General features: G+C 38.9%; 1 protein-coding gene across 2 annotated transcripts in view; it reads left to right on the forward strand.

Annotated features, from left to right (window-relative positions):
* The window catches only part of Aatf (apoptosis antagonizing transcription factor), a 105,714-nt gene that overhangs the window by 54,935 nt on the left and 33,779 nt on the right, over positions 1–17,000 (forward strand). For both annotated transcript variants that reach the window (XM_038328811.1, XM_038328812.1), the window contains exon 9: positions 15,633–15,700. In XM_038328811.1, coding sequence (XP_038184739.1) covers positions 15,633–15,700 — 68 coding nt within the window. The remainder of the gene's footprint in view (positions 1–15,632; positions 15,701–17,000) is intronic.

The following is a 17,000-nucleotide window of genomic DNA, read 5'->3' on the forward strand; positions in this document are numbered from 1 at the left end:
AGTTGTTTCAGCCTTCTGTAAAGGTGAATGATGGGTGACACTTGTTAATGTACAGCGTCTCCGGAAGCATTCCAGATTGCTTTGCTTCTGTACCAATTGCTGCCATCCTTGCACACTCGGTAGGAACTGGACCAGTTGCCAACATCTGGCGGCACAGCGAGGCACGGGTGCAAGTCTTGAAACCCCACAGATTCTAAATATGGTGCTTAGAACTGTGCAAGCTTTAATCACTTACCACTCTTTGGCAGCAGGCTACGACAGCTTATCCTAGCCTCGTACATCACATCCTGACATCTGCTGAGCTGCAAGGCAGCTGCACATTCATTTTCTTTTCTTGCCTTTTCTCATTTCTTCTTATTCCTCTCCTACTTACTGCCCCTTTACTCCCCAAGTCTCCTCCCTTCAGTTCCCCCCCCCCCCCCCCAGTATGCTGCGTGGAAGAGATGATCTGTAAAGATTACTGCTTCATTGTGTGCAAGTAATTGTGGTGATGCCAGGCCCTTGACAGACACAGCGTAGCACCTGTTCTGCTGACCTGGTTAATTTCTTCTGTTGAGTGGGATTTGCCAGAGATTGGAACTGAAGCCAATTCAATGATAAGGCTAAAGAAAATGGCTGTATGTTTTCTGTCACCTCCCAATTAAATTGGCTTCATAAAGTGCTTTCCTTATTTGTCAGGATAGTGAGCCTGAGCTAAGTGTCACGTTCAGAAGGGGTACAATGTGTTACAACAGGCCTGTGAGTTTCTTTCTTTTCTTTTTTTCCTCTTTTGTCTTTTTAAAATACGGTCATGTGGTTGAGGTAGATGGTGAATATAGTACATTTCTCACACACATACCCCTTTTTAACATACTTGAGGCGAAACTCTTTGGGACCATGTTTTGTAAGAAAGAGATTATAGTCACATTGAATTTTAATGTTCCATTGTAAGGTTTTAAAGGCTTACTTGGTTAATTCAGGTATTATGAGGCTGTGTGAATACCCTAACTACTGAGAATGATGTCTAGGGTCAGCCCCGCACACCTGCTCACACATCCACTTTCATTTCCACTACTTGTTTCTTAATGGCCCTTGATCTTTAAAAGCATGCCTACTTTATTTAATAATAATGGTACAGGTATAAACATGCCTACACACATACTTATACACTCATGCATATTTATACATAAAAAATGGGGGCTCTCAGTGGCATTATAAATTTTTTCTTTCTTTCTCTCTCTCTTTCTGTCTGTCTGTCTGTCTGTCTGTCTGTCTTGATTGAGGCAGGGTCTCTTAAGCTCACTATGTAGGTCAGGCTGGTCTGGAACTCACAGAGATCCTTTTTCCTCAGCCTCCTGAGTTCTAGGATTGAAGGCAAGTGTCACCATGCCAACCTAATTTTATTTATCTTTTTAAAATTACTTTTTAAAATTGTTATATTTGTGTTAATTATTTTTCTGTATTGCCATGACAGAACACTCTGACTGAAAGCAGCTTATGGAAGAAAGTGTTTATTTGGGTTTCTGGTTCCTTTATGTAAGGAAGGCATGTCAGCAGGCAGGCAGGTGGAACATGGAGCTAAGAGCTCTCACATCCTTAATATCAAGCATGGAGCAGAGCAAACTGTAAACACAGCAAGGCTGTATACTTTCAAAGACCTACTGTAGTGATATACTTCCTCTAACAATACAATACCTCCTAAACCTCACCAAATCAAGTGCTTAAATGTCCAAGCCTGTGGGGAAACCACTGCAATACTAATTTATTATATTTGTGTGTGTGTGTGTGTGTGTGTGTGCTTGTGCACTACAACACGTATGTGGACAACTTGCAGGAGTCAGTTCTCTCCACCTTGTGCATCTTAGAGATAGAACTCAGGTCGTCACATTTGACAAGTGTCCTTACCTAACACTGAGTCATTTCACTGACTCGAGTTTTCTACCTTTGAGGCAGCCTCCCTGGTCTGGACGCCTGGAACTCTGGGCCTCCTGCCTCAGCCTCACCAGTGGTTTACAGTTTTATCGCAGTTGTTTGTTTGTTTTGTGTCTCTATGTGGGCATTATGCGAGTATACGCATGGTCCATATGTGGAGGCCAGAGGACAACTCGCCCGAGTCACATCTTTCCTCCCGCCCTATGGATCCCAGGGGTCAAATTCAGATCATTACACTTGGCTTGGTGGCACACACCTTTACTTCCTGAGCCATCTTGCTGGCCTAATCATACCATTTGAAAGATTCTTTTATTATATTTATTCATTTATCTATTTGTATATGTGAGTGAGTGAGTGTGCACATACATAGGTGGTTGAGTACAGCTTTGCACGTGTGAGCTCAGATTGTTGGACTTGGTAGCAAGCACTTTCACCACTTAGCCATCTTGCCAGCTCCTGGTCTTAGAAGTTTTAGAGCTGAAAGACTTAGAAGAAGAGTTTTAAAAGTTAAGTAGCCTCCTTCAAAACAAAACAAAACAAAACAAAAACACAGCAAATGGCAATATTAGCCTCAATCTCCAGGCTGCCTAGACCAAATTTTGTTCTTTAGATGTACTTTTATTTCTTAAATATTTCATTCTTGAGCCATAAAAAAATTACAGCTTTACGGTTTTCAGTTTGTAAATAAATACATTTTGTTTTTTTAGGCCTGGAAGAAATAGTATGTTGTTAGAAAGTAATTTTTTTCTTTAGAAGGCAAATGATTTATTGAACTCCTGTTACTAATTCTAATGAAAAAATTAGTTTTATAGTTTTGATACTGGTTTGTGTGGAAGCTAGATGCTGAAGGCGTGGTGTAGCTGGCGTGAGGGCTTTATGAAAGGTGAGTCCCTTCTGCAGGAAAGCAGTACATATTTCCTTTGGAATGGAACTGGTTTGCATTTGGTCTGTCTCTTGTCAGAGCTAATCCTTAAAGACAACTTCACAAAACATCATGTGAACATGAAAGATGGTCATTCAGAAATGTTTTTAGTACCTCCTTTTCATTTTCATGATTCTATCTGCTATTTTATGACTTTTTTTTTTAATGTGCTACGTACATCACCACCACTTAAGGTTTTTCTTTTGTTTGCTATTTAAATCTGGGTAGTTTTTCTTGGCGAACCTGAATTCTTTTGGGGAGGAGTTTTGTTTCTTTATTTGTTTGTTTGTTTTGTTTTTCGAGACAGGGTTTCTCTGTAGCTTTTGGAGCCCGTTCTGGAACTAGCTCTTGTAGACCAGGCTGGCTGCGAACTCACAGAGATCCACCTGGCCCTGCCTCTCAAATACTGTGATTAAAGGTGTGTGCCACCACTGCCCGGCTATTCTGGGTAAGCCTGAATTCTAAATGATTTGGGCACAAGTATTCCCTGGGCACTGTTTATGTCCCAGCCTCCTGGTGTAGATGTGTGGTTGACAGACATCTTTTATTTGATCCTTGTCAGATTTGGTGTTGTAATGTGATTGCCCTTAACAATAGCTATATAAAGTGACTGGACTTTTCATATCCTAGACCTTAGACTAGTTTCTTGTCACCTCGTGAGTTATTTTGTTCAGAAAGCCCTAATTGAACTTAGATGTTGCCAGATCAATATCCAGATTCTTAAGGGTTCATTAGGATTTTGTATGTTGCTTCCAGCTCTTTTTAGTTTTGATCTGGTTTGTCTTGTTAATTTGAATATTGCCAGGAATATCTAGAGAAAGGCATAACAGGCTTTGCTTTTTTAGTGATCATTTTGGTGAGTTAGATTTTTCCTTTTATTTACCATTAGGACATGTCTAGAAAATGACCTTGCTGCATGCTAGACCTCTGGTATCCAAGATATTTGATAATTCCATAAGCAAGTAATTACTGATTTGATGAACTATTAAAAGTTGATGGGGTTGAGAAGTAGAGAAGTGATAGGTTGTCTGACAAGATGGTCTTTCTTTAATTAACTTAGTGAGTGTTTAATATGGACAGTTGCTGTGGTTGCTTTAATTGTATGCATTTAAATGGAAATGAAAATAAGTGGCATTTCAGGCCATCGTTGAAGTTAATGGTAGTGCAGTCCTCTTACTGTTGGCATGCAACTTCCCAGTGGCCCAACTAATGGTTATTAACATGTTAGGAAGTCTGATATGAATCTCTTCTTGTTCTTGCCAATACATTAGTGGAGAATAGATGCCTTTTACAAGAGCAGTCTTTTGTTTTTAATTTTATTTTTAAATGTTTGTATGTGGGATCTGGATAGTGTCTCTAAAAAGGCTAATGAAATTTATTGTACACAGAACATGAAAATAAATCTGAAAATTGACATGGCTGAAGGTAAAACAAAGAGCTAACCATTTTGTGTTTGGGGACATAGTAATAATGTTTTTTAAAAACACTAATTAGCAATGTCCAATTAAATTCTAACGATCACAAGATTATTTTATGTCCTGTGTGTAAGAATTTTATTTGCAATACATGATAGCTTGTATACTGTCTCTTTAGACACTTAGCATTAATAATGCTGTCATTATTATTGTCATTATGGAGAGCCAAGTATGGTATCAGCACCAGCCTTTGGTCACTAGCTTGCATTATCGTGGAGGCTGCTATATAACAGAAGGACAAAAGGTACTTTTTACTGGCTTCAATTTTGTTTTCTTGATTTGGAGTCTCGTGTAGCCCAGGTTGGCCTTGAACACTCAATCCTACTGCCTTCACCTTCCAAGTACAATGATTACAGGCCTGTGGCACCACACCCAGCAAAGCCAAATTTTAAATGCCAGGTCCAGAAGTCTCACCAAACTGCAGCATGATGGGAAAGTCTATGACTGGATCAGGGCTTCACTACATCACCTTGGAATGCCTGGATTTCTTTATGGAGACCAGGCTGGCCTTGAGCTCACAGAGATCCTTCTACCTCAGCCTCCCAAGTGCTGGGATTAAAGGAGTACATCACCATACCTAGCACCTTTATTTTTTTTTTTTTGGTTCTTTGTTTTAAAAAGTATTAGATGTATGACTTACATACCACTGCTTCTTTCATTAATGGCAAAACTATAGAACAAAGTTTAAGCAATAAAATTTATTGGACTAGGCAGGAAAGAAGGAGGATTAGCTTCAAACTGTTGAAGAAACTTTCTTAAATATAAATGGTACCATGAAAGTTTATTAGGCAAATGTGTGGCCAGAACTGCTTGGCTTATAGTTATAAGGTCAATATATACTGGCTGCATATAAATTAAATATAGGATCCTAGCAATATTTTTGTAAGTGCAGGTGAAGAATTTAGTACTTCTCAAGAAATAGGAAATTACCCCCTCACTTAGATAGACATATTGACTTGGTACTAAGTTCCGTTTAATGTATTCTTCCTTCAAAGTAACTTAAAGGGAGAATGCTCTAACAAAGAAAAGGGTAGGTTAATAATATTTTCCAAAATGTGTGTGCATTGTAGATCTAAATTTGAAGATAATTAGCCCCAAGGAGTGACTGGGGAGATCAGTCCTCACATAGAATCAGAACATTAAAATGCAAGTGTTCTTAATTCCAGCTTGATTTTTCAAGATAGGGTTTCTCTGTTGCTTTAGAGCCTGTCCTGGAACTCACTCTGTAGACAAGGCTGGCCTCAAACTCACAGAGATCCACCTGCCTCTGCCTCCTGAGTGCTAGGATTAAAGGCATGCAGCACCACCAGCTTGGTTTTCTTTGTAGTGCATTATGCTGCCTTTTGATTGGACAGATTTGAAAATCTACTTGAGAACACTTGTGATGGTTCACATGTATCATTTTAATGCAGCTATGGCCATTCTATTGCCAGATGATGGATTTATAGAGGCTAATCTGCTGAAATTCCCTCCCAAGGATTTTCTAACAAGAGGGAGGTTCTCTCTAATTTTGTGTAGTTGTGTAGCTCCTCTTTCAAAATATGCCTTGAGCTAGGTGAAGTGGTGCCTACATTTAACCCCAACACATGATATTAGAAGCAGGTAGATCTCTCTAGTAATTGGAGGGCAGCCTGGGAAACACAGGAAGACCCTGCCTCAAAAAAAATTTTCTTTTGACCTGAATACCAGGTTTGCCTTTAATCTCACTATTCAGGAGGTAGAGTCAGGCAGATTTATGAGCTTAAGACCAGTCTGGTCTACATAGCAAACTTTCAAGCTAGTCAGGGCTAAATAACAAGACTCTGTATTTAATTAATAATTAATTCTTTATTTTCAAGAATGCAGTCATTGTTGGAAACCAGATTTTAAGAGTAATCTTCAGATTGATGATGGTGTTGTCTACCTTTTGGCTGTTTGGAGTTTTCTGTAATTAAAAAAAAAAGGAGAAGAAAACCCTATACGTTGTGAATAGTGGCACATGTTTGTAATTTCAGCACTCTAAAGCCTACAGTGGGAAGATTGTGAGTTTGAGGCTAGTTTGAGCTGCATAGCAATCCCATCTTTAAAAATAAAAAACAATGCTGTCAAATTTCTTTTTCCCATTAATTCATTCAGTCAGTAAGAAAGCAAATATTTGAATATTTACTGTATGTTTATTAAGAAATTCCTGTTTTAGCTCTTCTAAGCTCTTCAATAGTAGCCATATCTAATGAAACTTAAGGATTTTGTTGTTACTGTGCAGTCTCTGCACAGTAACATAGGTTTCCTTAGAATTTACTGTAGGTGGAGTTTTCCTGTCCCACAGCCAATCTCAAATAATCACTCAGAGGCTTAATATTAATTGCAAGTGCTTGGCCTGTAGCTCAGGTTTATTACTAACTAGGTCTTACCTGTTAAATTAATCCATATTCCTTATTTACACTCTGCCGCGTTGAGGTACCTTTATAAGCATGGCACATTCATCTCCTGCATCCTCTGTGTCTTGCGGGTGACTCCAGAGTCCACCCTTCTTCCTCCTAGCATTCTTCTAGTCTGGCTCTCCTGCCTAACTATCCTGTTCAGCTATTAGTCAGTCAGCTTCTTTATTAAACCAGTGATTTATAGTGTACCAAAAGATTGTTTGACAGCAGTTTGCTGGGTAACTCTGACCGTTTTTGAACTCGTGATCTTCTTGCCTGAACCTTCTCAGTGCTGGGATTTCAGACATATGCCACCTGATGCTAAGCAAGTTTGTTTTGATTATTAAAATAGAACAAAATAAAAAAAAATCCAGCTCCTCAGTCACAGCAGCCACATTTCAAGGGTTGATTAGTGGCCTGTGCTAGAGTCTACTACTATGTCGGGTTCTGCAAATATGGAACATTTTTTTCCTCTGAACTTTCTCTCAGGGTTCTATTGGAGGCTGGAAGAAAACAAAGCTCCTGTTCTTTTTTTGATAGGATGAAGCAGGGAAACACAAGTGCAGCAAGACAGAAAGTGATGGTTGCTGGTTTTCTTGTGCATTTCAGGGGATAAGGTGGTGTCTGAGTAGAGCCTTAGAAAGTCACCAGCAACCATGCAATGTCTGAAAGTGTTGCAGGGAAAGAGTGACAAGTGCAAAAGGCTCTTAGGCGGAGGCCACCAGAACCTAGGAACATCAAGGGTACAGTAGACAGGAAAAGATGGAGCTAGGTCCTGCAGGCTCTTCTAGGCCACTTGTAGACTTCAGATGAGAGTGAGCAAGAATCCATGAGAGGAGCCTGAGATGGGTAGCATGAAAGATTGATATTTTATAGGGTTACTCTGGTGGTCATGCTGAAAATACGTACAAAAATAGAAAGGACAAGGGAGCAAATAGAGACTATGTAGGAAGCTTGTGGTAGTCCATGCAAGAGATAGATAGTTTCTTAAGACTAGGATGACTTTGGAGGGAAAGAGTTTGGATTGTGGAGGTAAGTTGAAGACTGAGCTGAGGATTTGCCGATGGATTAATTTTATGTGGAATATGAAAAGATTAATCAAAAGTGACTAAGATTTCTGGGCTTTGCAATTACAAGGATTTCTTGAGATGGGAAAAAAGAGTGGTGAGTTTGGAGAAGCAATCAGAATTTAGTTATGGTTATAAGAAGTCCATTCCTCCACCCTGTCTCCTCTTCCTGTAGACCTCTGTTCACATTTATTGTGGTGTGTGTGTGTGTGTGTGTGTGTGTGTGTGTGTGTGTGTGTGTTAAAAGATTTTATTATTTATTTATTTATTTATTTATTTATTTATTTATTTGCATTTCAATGGATAGGGTTTTACTGTGTAACAGTCCTAGCTGTTCTGGAACTTGCTTTGTAGACCACATTAACCTTGAATTCACAGAGCTTCTCCTGTTCCTGCTTCCTGAATGCTGACATTAAAGGCATGCACCATCACCACCCAGCTAGATTTTATTATTTTTATTCTTGTGTGTGTATTGGGGGGCGGGGCTCTATCTATACACATGAGTGTCATTGCCCACGGAAGCCATAAGAGGACATTAGATCCCTGGGAGCTGGAATTACAGACAGTTGTGAGCCATAAGACATGGAAACTTCACTCTTATGTACGAATAGTAGGTGCTTCTGACCACTTAGCAGTCTCTCTATGTCTTTGTTTTTATTTTTGAAACAAGTTCTTGCTATGTAGCTCTGGCTGGCCTTGAATAGCTCCAGCTTATCTTGATCACTAATTGATACAGTAAGGCTCAGCCCAGTTTAGATTATACTATCCCTAGGCAGGTGGTCCTAAACTGTATTAAAAAGAGAGATAAGCATGAGCTAGACATTGAGCCAGCAAGCAGTGTTCCTCCATGGTTACTGCATCTTGTTCCTGCCCTGACTTCCTCAGTGAAGAACTGTTTGTTAACTGGAAGTACAAGTACGTTCCTCACAAACCCTTTGTTTTCTGACTCGAGATTTTGATCAGTGTTAATCACAGCAGCAGACAAAATGTGAGAATACCATATAAAGGTGGAAGGAGAGAACTGACTTCACATTGTCCTCTGACCTAACATGTGTGTTATGGTATGTGTATGTATGAGTGCACATGTGCACAGATTTAGAGCCAGTAAGATGTCTTCACAAGTAAAGGTGCTTGTTGCCAAGTCTTAAAACCTGGAATCAGTTACTGGCACCCATATGGTAGAAGAAGAGAACCAGTTTATGCATATTTTCCTCTGTCCTGCACAAGTGTATTGTGGCGTGCATGTTATCTCCCTCCCACCCCACATATATGTGCATACCTACACAGAGTAGATAAATTAAAATAGCCAACATTGATACAAGTGACATTAAAGAGTCATTAGAAGTCCAATGTCATTTTAATACCATTAGCAGGTAGAACATTACAAAGAAAGAAAACAGACCAGTATTTCTTATGCATATTGATATAAAAGTCAGCAAGCTTAGGGATGAGTGTGTGGTTCAGTGATAGAGCTTGCCCACCGTGTGCAAGACCCTAGAATTGGTCCTTTGTTCTGTAAAACCAAAAGTCCAAGAATTCAATCCATCAGTATATTAGAAAGATTATGTACAATGACCAAGTGGTATTTATCCAAGGCCAATTTAATACAAAATATTAAACAAAGTAATATAATACATTCTGTCAATAACATAAGTAAATAAAACAATTATTTTGTTTGCATAAATAGTATTTAACATCTTTTCATGAGAAAACAATCAGCATACATTTAAGTTCTCATCTGAGTGTTTTGTCTTATCTCCAAGGTTGGGAGGTACTAGGAAAACAGTCTCAGAAGACCCTAGAGTTAGGAGTCAGCGAGTTGGTAAATGAGCGCAGGCACAAAGGCCTGTTTCTCCAGTAGCCATGTGGCACTGGTTGAGTTCAGACACTGGGATTTGATGTTGATGTTTTGCCAAGGAAATACAGACACAGGGTCCCTTCTCTGAAATTCTGGGATGAAAAAGTTCCCAATGGTAACTGTGTTTATGTGGTAAGCTTGCTATGGTGCAGCACCTTGTCGAAATGGTTCTGAATCCATAATCTTACTTAGCCCACTCTTTCATTACTGTTGGTGATTGCAAATTGGTACAGTCACTCTAGAAATCAGTGTGGATAACCTTCAAAAAATTAAAAGTAAATTACTTTACTGGGTAGTGGTGGTGCACTCAGGAGGCAGAAGCAGGCAGATCTCTGTGAGTTTGAGACCAGCCTGATCTACAAAATGAATTCCAGGATAGCCAGGACTGTTATACAGAGGAACCCTATGTATGATTGTGGTGTGTGGGGAGGCTGGGGGTGGGAGAATCTACCATATGACCCAGTTATACCACACTCTGGCATCCTGTCCATGTTCATTGCTGCTCTCTTCACAATAGCCTAGGAAACAGAAACAACATAAATGCCCTTCAAGTGATGAACGGATAATGAAAATGTGGTACATGTACACTGTGGAATACTATTCGGCTATAAAGAAAAATGAAATGAAAGTTTCAAGTAAGTGGAATTAGGAATTAGATTGAGTGAGGTAACTCAGACCCAGGAACACACATGTGTTTGACTTTGGGGTGCTGCCCAGATTACTGAGGCATTTATGCTATATGCACTTTGTTTTGTTTCCTTCCTAAAATTCTAAAACTTTTGAACTCCAAGATTCTATCCCTAGTAAGGGGTTGTGGATCTGTATAACAAAGGCACAGCCTTTAGGAGAGTAGAGGATGTATGTACACCAGGAGAAGTTGTCCTGATGATCCATGGGATCATTATTTACCTGATAAGGAAGGTTGAGCACTGGAGAAGAGGATGAGGGATACTGAAAAGATGGCAGAGTCAATAGAGTATTGATTCTAGTGGAGCTGAAGAATTATTGGCATCTGAAAGCTAGGCTGTGAAAAGAGTGTTTGTTTCTGCTGGGCTTTTAGGCCTTAACGAAACATAATTACAGAACACAAATTAGTTCTCAATCTAGTTTCTTATCTGTGAATCCTCCAGCTTAGTGTGACTGCTCTGTTCTTTCAACACAAATGATAGATTATATGATACTCTTAAAAGAAATATTTCTAAAGTGTCCAGAAATTGAGTTATAGTCCAAAGGACACCCCTCACCTTTATAACATTAAAAAATACTTAACAAAATATATATCTGGGGACCAAGAGGCCAGAATGTTTGCAGTGGGAACTGTTGTAAACCTTACCAACAGCACCTTCACTCTTGGTCACTTTTAGCAAAGATTTGAGAGAGCAGATTGATGCCATTAAATTGTTTTTAATGTAGTAAGAAGGAAGGAAAAGCAAATTGCCAAGAAGTTCCCTAGCATTCAAATTGCTGTGTTCATACATCAGAGCCTGATGCTGGTTGTGATTTTCTTACACTGCTAGTAAATTATTAGACATTAAAACTCTATATTATGTCTAAAGAAATTTATGGGTTCTGATAGGAAGATTTCCTGTTCTGACTAATAAATTTTAAGCCAAGTGACAAAGCATGGTGAAATATTATGGCCTTTGAAAACAGTACCACTTCATTTGGCTACTAAACTTGTCATCCTTCCAAATTCTAGTCCAGGTACAACACAACTGAGTCAAAGTAAAAAAGATAACTGAGTCCTTAAAGACCTAGGCAGGGAGAGACTTGGGCAGACTTACCCCTGCTTTTGACTATACATTCTCTGCCCTAGTAACCAAAGGTAAATCATTCTTAATTCAGAATTAAGATGTTTCTTGGAATTTATACACTCATTCTGATTTCCTTCTGTTCTATTCTTTATTTTCTCCTAATGTAGTTTTTCTATAAAAGCTGAATAGTTTTTGTACTGTTTCTAAGGTCACTTCTTACTACTTGACTCAGGAAAATGCATTGAATGATAATGTATGAGTGGCATTCTTGCAGGGATATATGTAAAAATAACTATGTTCCCTGTCCTCAAGAAGCCGGTAGCTAAGTATAGCAGATGTTTTAAACAACAGAAACGCTTACTGTGAGGGCCTATTAAAGAATACAGAAGAAGGAGAGATCACTAATGGTTCTAAAGGCCCTAGGAAGAGGGAGCTAACTTTCGTTTGAGCAGGTTAGTGGAAGAAGAAATTTTAGGCCGTAGAGTTAATTGAAGAGTAAGTGAACCCTGTGGAAAGAAGTTAGAGAACCATAACCCTGTGGGAAATGAATCATTTTATGTTGAACTTACACTACAGGTGCAGACAGAAATTCCTTCCCAAATATTTAAAATTATAGTATATGCAAATGTATTTTTCATGAGCCTCAAGATGTGGACCTGGCAGGAATGGAAAGCAAGTGCGATTGAGGTGCATTTTGTGAAATTCCAAAATAAGCAATAGTAATATTGTTGAAAAAAATCACAAGTGACTTCTTTTACAGTTAATTAGATGTATGTATGTATGTATGTATGTATTTTTTTGAGACAGGGCTTCACTTTGTAGCCTTAGCTCTCCTGTAACTCCCTGTGTAAACCTGAACTCAGAGAGATCCACCTGCTTTTATCTTCCAAGTGCCGGAATTAAAGGCATACACTATTATCACACCCGATTTTAGGGTTAATTTGAAAGACTAGGGAGCTAAAAGTAAAAATGGGGTAGTAAAGTAGGAGCCAGATCAAGGAAAAATTCTTTTGAGGAAGTGAACAGAAGGAAGGAAGAGTAAATGATTTTTTTTTTTTTTTGAGACAGAGTCTGTGCAGTTCAGGGTTGCCTTGAATTTACCGTAAGGGAGGGGGGTGCCCAGATCTCTTTGTTCTCCAGTTTCCATCTCAGTGCTGGAATCACAGGCCTTGATTCTGCTTTTGTACCTCATTGGGTGAGGGTCTGAACACACAGAAATTGGGCTATGTCTGTGTACTAGGGAGAAAGGTGTTAGGAATCCTTCCCCTCCGGTAGAACAGCTGCATTTTTTAGCCTTTTCCTTCCTCAGGGTCTGTGTCTATGGACTTTGGAAGCCTGAGAAGCAGGAGTAACTCAGATCACAAATGTAGAAAGCCTGGAAGTATGTGGTCTTAAACCCAAATTCTTTAAAAAATGACTTGGCCTTTTGACAGGGTGCTAAGAAAGTTCATTGGAGAAAAGTCTTTTCAACAAGAGGACATCCACTAATGAAAGAATAAGGGTGGACCTCTCTCTGCCTTTCTGTCATATACCACACAGAGTTAACTCAGAATGGATCTTATGAACTGGAAAACTCTTAGATTAACTTATAGGAATTACATGATGATTTCCTACAACATTAAAAGTACAAATAGCAGAGGAAAAATAGATTATATCAAAATTAACAACTTACTTAGGTAAATGATACCATCAAGAAAATGGAAAGATCTTTCCCTTATAAGGACATGGTACACAGAGTTTAAGAACTCCTACACCTTGATAACAACACAACCCAGCTTCATTTGTTTTAAAATTTTGTGTGTGTGAGTGAGTGTTTTGCCTGCAGTTATGTCTGTACACTGTGTGTATATAGTATTCTTGGAGGCCAAAAGAAGCCATTGGATCTCTCTGAGACTGGAGTTACAGATGGTTGTGAGCTATGGTGGGTCCTGGGGACTAGACCTGGGTCTTCCTGAAGAGGAGCCAGTGCTCTTGACCACCAAACCATCTCTCTCCAGTCCCCATCAACTTTAAAATAGATAAAGAATCTGAATAGACATTTCTCCATAGAGATACATGGGTAACCAGTAAATACAGGAAGACGTCCCACATGGCTTGTCATCAGGGATATGAATATCCAGACAACAATAAGATATGACTTCTTACTCTTAGGATGTCTGGAAAGAAACTAGTGCTGCATTACCTTACTTAATAACTATCCATGGGTAATATGCTGATGACATTTTATTTCTTCTGAAATTTTGAACCCAGTCAGCTATACAGGCAGATGGATCAGTTGCATCTTCTCCATTGGGAGTGATTAAGAAGAGTTGTATGAAGTTCTTAAGTCATGAGGATGCATACCAGGATGTGTGTAGAACACAGAGTACTTGTGAGCACAAAAGAGTACCAATTTGGTGCTTGAATGGCTGCTGCCGCTGCTGCTGATTCTCTGCAGTTGTGCGACTCTGGTTTCTAGCCTTTGCAGGAGTGTGGTGCTCTCCTTCAGATGAGGCAGTTCTGTTGTGCTGGAGCAGCCTTCCCTGAGCACTTGCTCCCCAGTGGCCAGGACTGTTCAGGCGCAAGGGATTAGGGGTGATTAAGAAAACCAGGAATAGTGGTTGTAATCTCTTATGTGACTGGAACAAGGTAGGGCAGTAAAATGCAGTCATTTCATTCTTTTCTGTTCATTAAAAAATTATTATTAACCTCTGCCCTCACCTATTCGCCAGCCTTACTTCTCACAGAACATTGACTAGGAAGCAGAGCCCATTTGCGCTGAGCCCTAGGGCAGAGCTGTTTACTCAGCAACCGCGTTACACAGGTTTACCATGTCATGTGTCTGTGTAGCACTGGATTTGGATCTTGTATTTAGCTGCCAGAAGTGACTGTGATGAAGTAGGAGAGATAAACTGATAGATTGGCTGCCAGAAAGATGTTGGGAATCAATCAGATAAACGGGGTAGAGAAATAGCTTGCTGTTTTCTAGTGATAATAAACCGGTGGCCTCTGGTCCCTGCATTTTTAAACGTAATTGCTGTGGTAATAATGCCCAAAATGAGCAAATGAGAAAACTTCACAGGAGGATTTTTAATTGCGATTGAGATATTTTTTTCTTTGTGCAGTAATTCTGTGTCTTATGGAGGTGGATATTTTTATAGATTTTACTTCTTCAGTGCCTGCTTACATTCACAAATGAAAATTAGAAAGTAAACTACTTTCATAGGAATTTATTTCTTCTCCATCCTAGTACAGGCTTCAGCTATTTAATTTGGTGAAATACCTGTATTACTAACTATGACGTACCTACAAAATAATTGCTTGTTTTTGTGAAGAAACAAATTTTAAAGACAAACCTGTATTATTGATAGATGTTTAGCAGGAACTAGTTTATTTTAGATTTCCCTGAGATGTCTGGAAACTTAATTTCTGTTTTCATTTCTTTCCTTGTAGCACTTATAGCAGATATGACACCAAATTTATTGTTGCAGCTTAAAATTCTTGTCTTTTAATGTTTTGACACCCTTTACACTGAGGGCTCTAAAGTCCTATGCAGGTTCCTAAGTGTGTGGAAGGTATAGATTGAGATTGTTATTGGATGCAGTGGAGTACCAGGATTAAGAGGAGAATGGAAGAATAATGTTAGAACCCCCACGGAGTTAACCCAGCAGGATGGAGACACAAATGACTTCTTAGTTCCTCCAGACTTTGGTGACTATGTGTATGTGTTTGTGTTGTGTCTGGTTAGGTTAGTTGGTATCACTGGCATAGCAGAGTACAGTTGTATAAAGCAAGAGGGTGAAGTCCACACTCTTCTTTATTGACAGTCAAGACTTCCACTCAGGGAAGACTTTCTGAATCCTGGGGTTGTAGTTCTGAAGTTAACTTTACACCATTATCCCACTGGTTGGAAGCTGATGCATTTCCCTTTCTGTCCACAGCCCTTCCTACCTGACCTTTAAAAAATTATCCATTGTTGATGAGACAAGCAAAACTGGTTGTAAAAGCAGTAAGAGGAATGTTGCTCGTTCATTAATTCGTTTGAAACAAACTGTAGTACCATAAGTCATCCAAATGGATGTCTCTTCTCAGCTATTGTGATAGCTACCTTTGAAACTATATAAATATAAAAGGGCTAATGGAAATTCTCCCTTATTGACTGGAGCTTAAGAGTGGTCATTATGCCTTTCAGAATTCCTTCTGTGTTCTTTTAAACCAGTTGCTGCTAGGAGATGATAATAATTCAGTTGCTGTCCTTTTTCCTTAGCTCCTTCGAGAACTCATAGAGCGGAAGACCAGCTCCTTGGATCCAAATGATCAGGTGGCCATGGGAAGGTAAGTTAGATATATGGTTTTCTGTTCATTCATGCTGCCTATGTAGTAGTTTCTCCCGTTGAGTACTCTCAATTCAGCCTCCAACGCAGTGACTGGTCCTATAATTACCAGTCTTTCTTATGCTCTTCACTCTTAGTGTGGGTTGTGTTTATATCCATAGCAATCTTTACTAAGGCTCTTGTTCCCATGCATCATCTTGTGCTTTGAAAATAGAAAGGGCATTTAGAGTGCTACCTGGTGAGTGGTGTGCATTTAAATAACCATGAGCATGAAAAGAAACAAAAACTGCAGATATCAAAAGGAGATTTTGGACAGAGCAGCATTTTGAATAGGCAATGAAAAATTAGTGTTGATGGAGTAATTTGAATTTTGTATTTGAATTTTCATATTTGAATTTTGGGATAGGATATTGTTGATATTTCCTGTATCTTTGGAATGTTGTAGGAGTGTTTTCCATACAGTTAATGTGATAGAGCAAATTGCATTTAAGTGGTGATTATATTGTACATTTATCTGACTTTACAATAAAATAGATTATGGTAATTAAGATTATATTAAGATTACAGTAATTGGATTTCCCTAGATTCCCCCCCCCATGTTGAGTTTTCCTTGTGTAAGTCAGGTAAAATGACTAGCTGCTACTGTAATTTCCCGTTAGCTTTTGTTCACAGGTTCAGTTTGTGGAGATCTTTCTAGCTTGGTTTCAAATCCCTTATTTGAAAAATAAGTTCCCAGATACATAAATCCTATGTGGACCCTGATCCAAACAAACCAGCTGTGAAAAAAGAGTTAACCTAGGGAGCTTGAGACTGATGAATATTGAATAATATTATTTATTGTATAATGTTTCTTACTTTTTTATTTTTTTAAAGGTAATAATGGTAATAAAATTAAAATCAGTCCAGGTTGTGGCACACACTTTTTAAAATCCCATTACCCAGGATACAGAGGCAGGTGGATCTTTATGAATTTGAGGTCAGCTTAGTCTGCCTTTTTTTAAAGCATTTTTTTATTGATTTTTATTGAGCTCTACATTTTTCTCTGCTCCCCTCCCTCTTTTAACCCTCCCCCAAGGTCCCCATGCTCCCAATTTACTTAGGAGATCTTGTCTTTTTCTACTTTCTACTTCCCATGTAGATTAGATCTATGTAAGTCTCTCTTAGTGTTTTTATTGTTGTCTAAGTTCTCTGGGATTGTGGTTTGTAGGCTGGCTTTCTTTGCTCTATGTTTAAAAACCACCTACTAGTGAGTACATGTGATAATTGTCTTTCTGTCTGGGTTACCTCACTCAAAATAACGT

The sequence above is a fragment of the Arvicola amphibius genome, chromosome 4 (genome assembly GCF_903992535.2).
Source record: "Arvicola amphibius chromosome 4, mArvAmp1.2, whole genome shotgun sequence".
NCBI lineage: Eukaryota > Metazoa > Chordata > Mammalia > Rodentia > Cricetidae > Arvicola > Arvicola amphibius.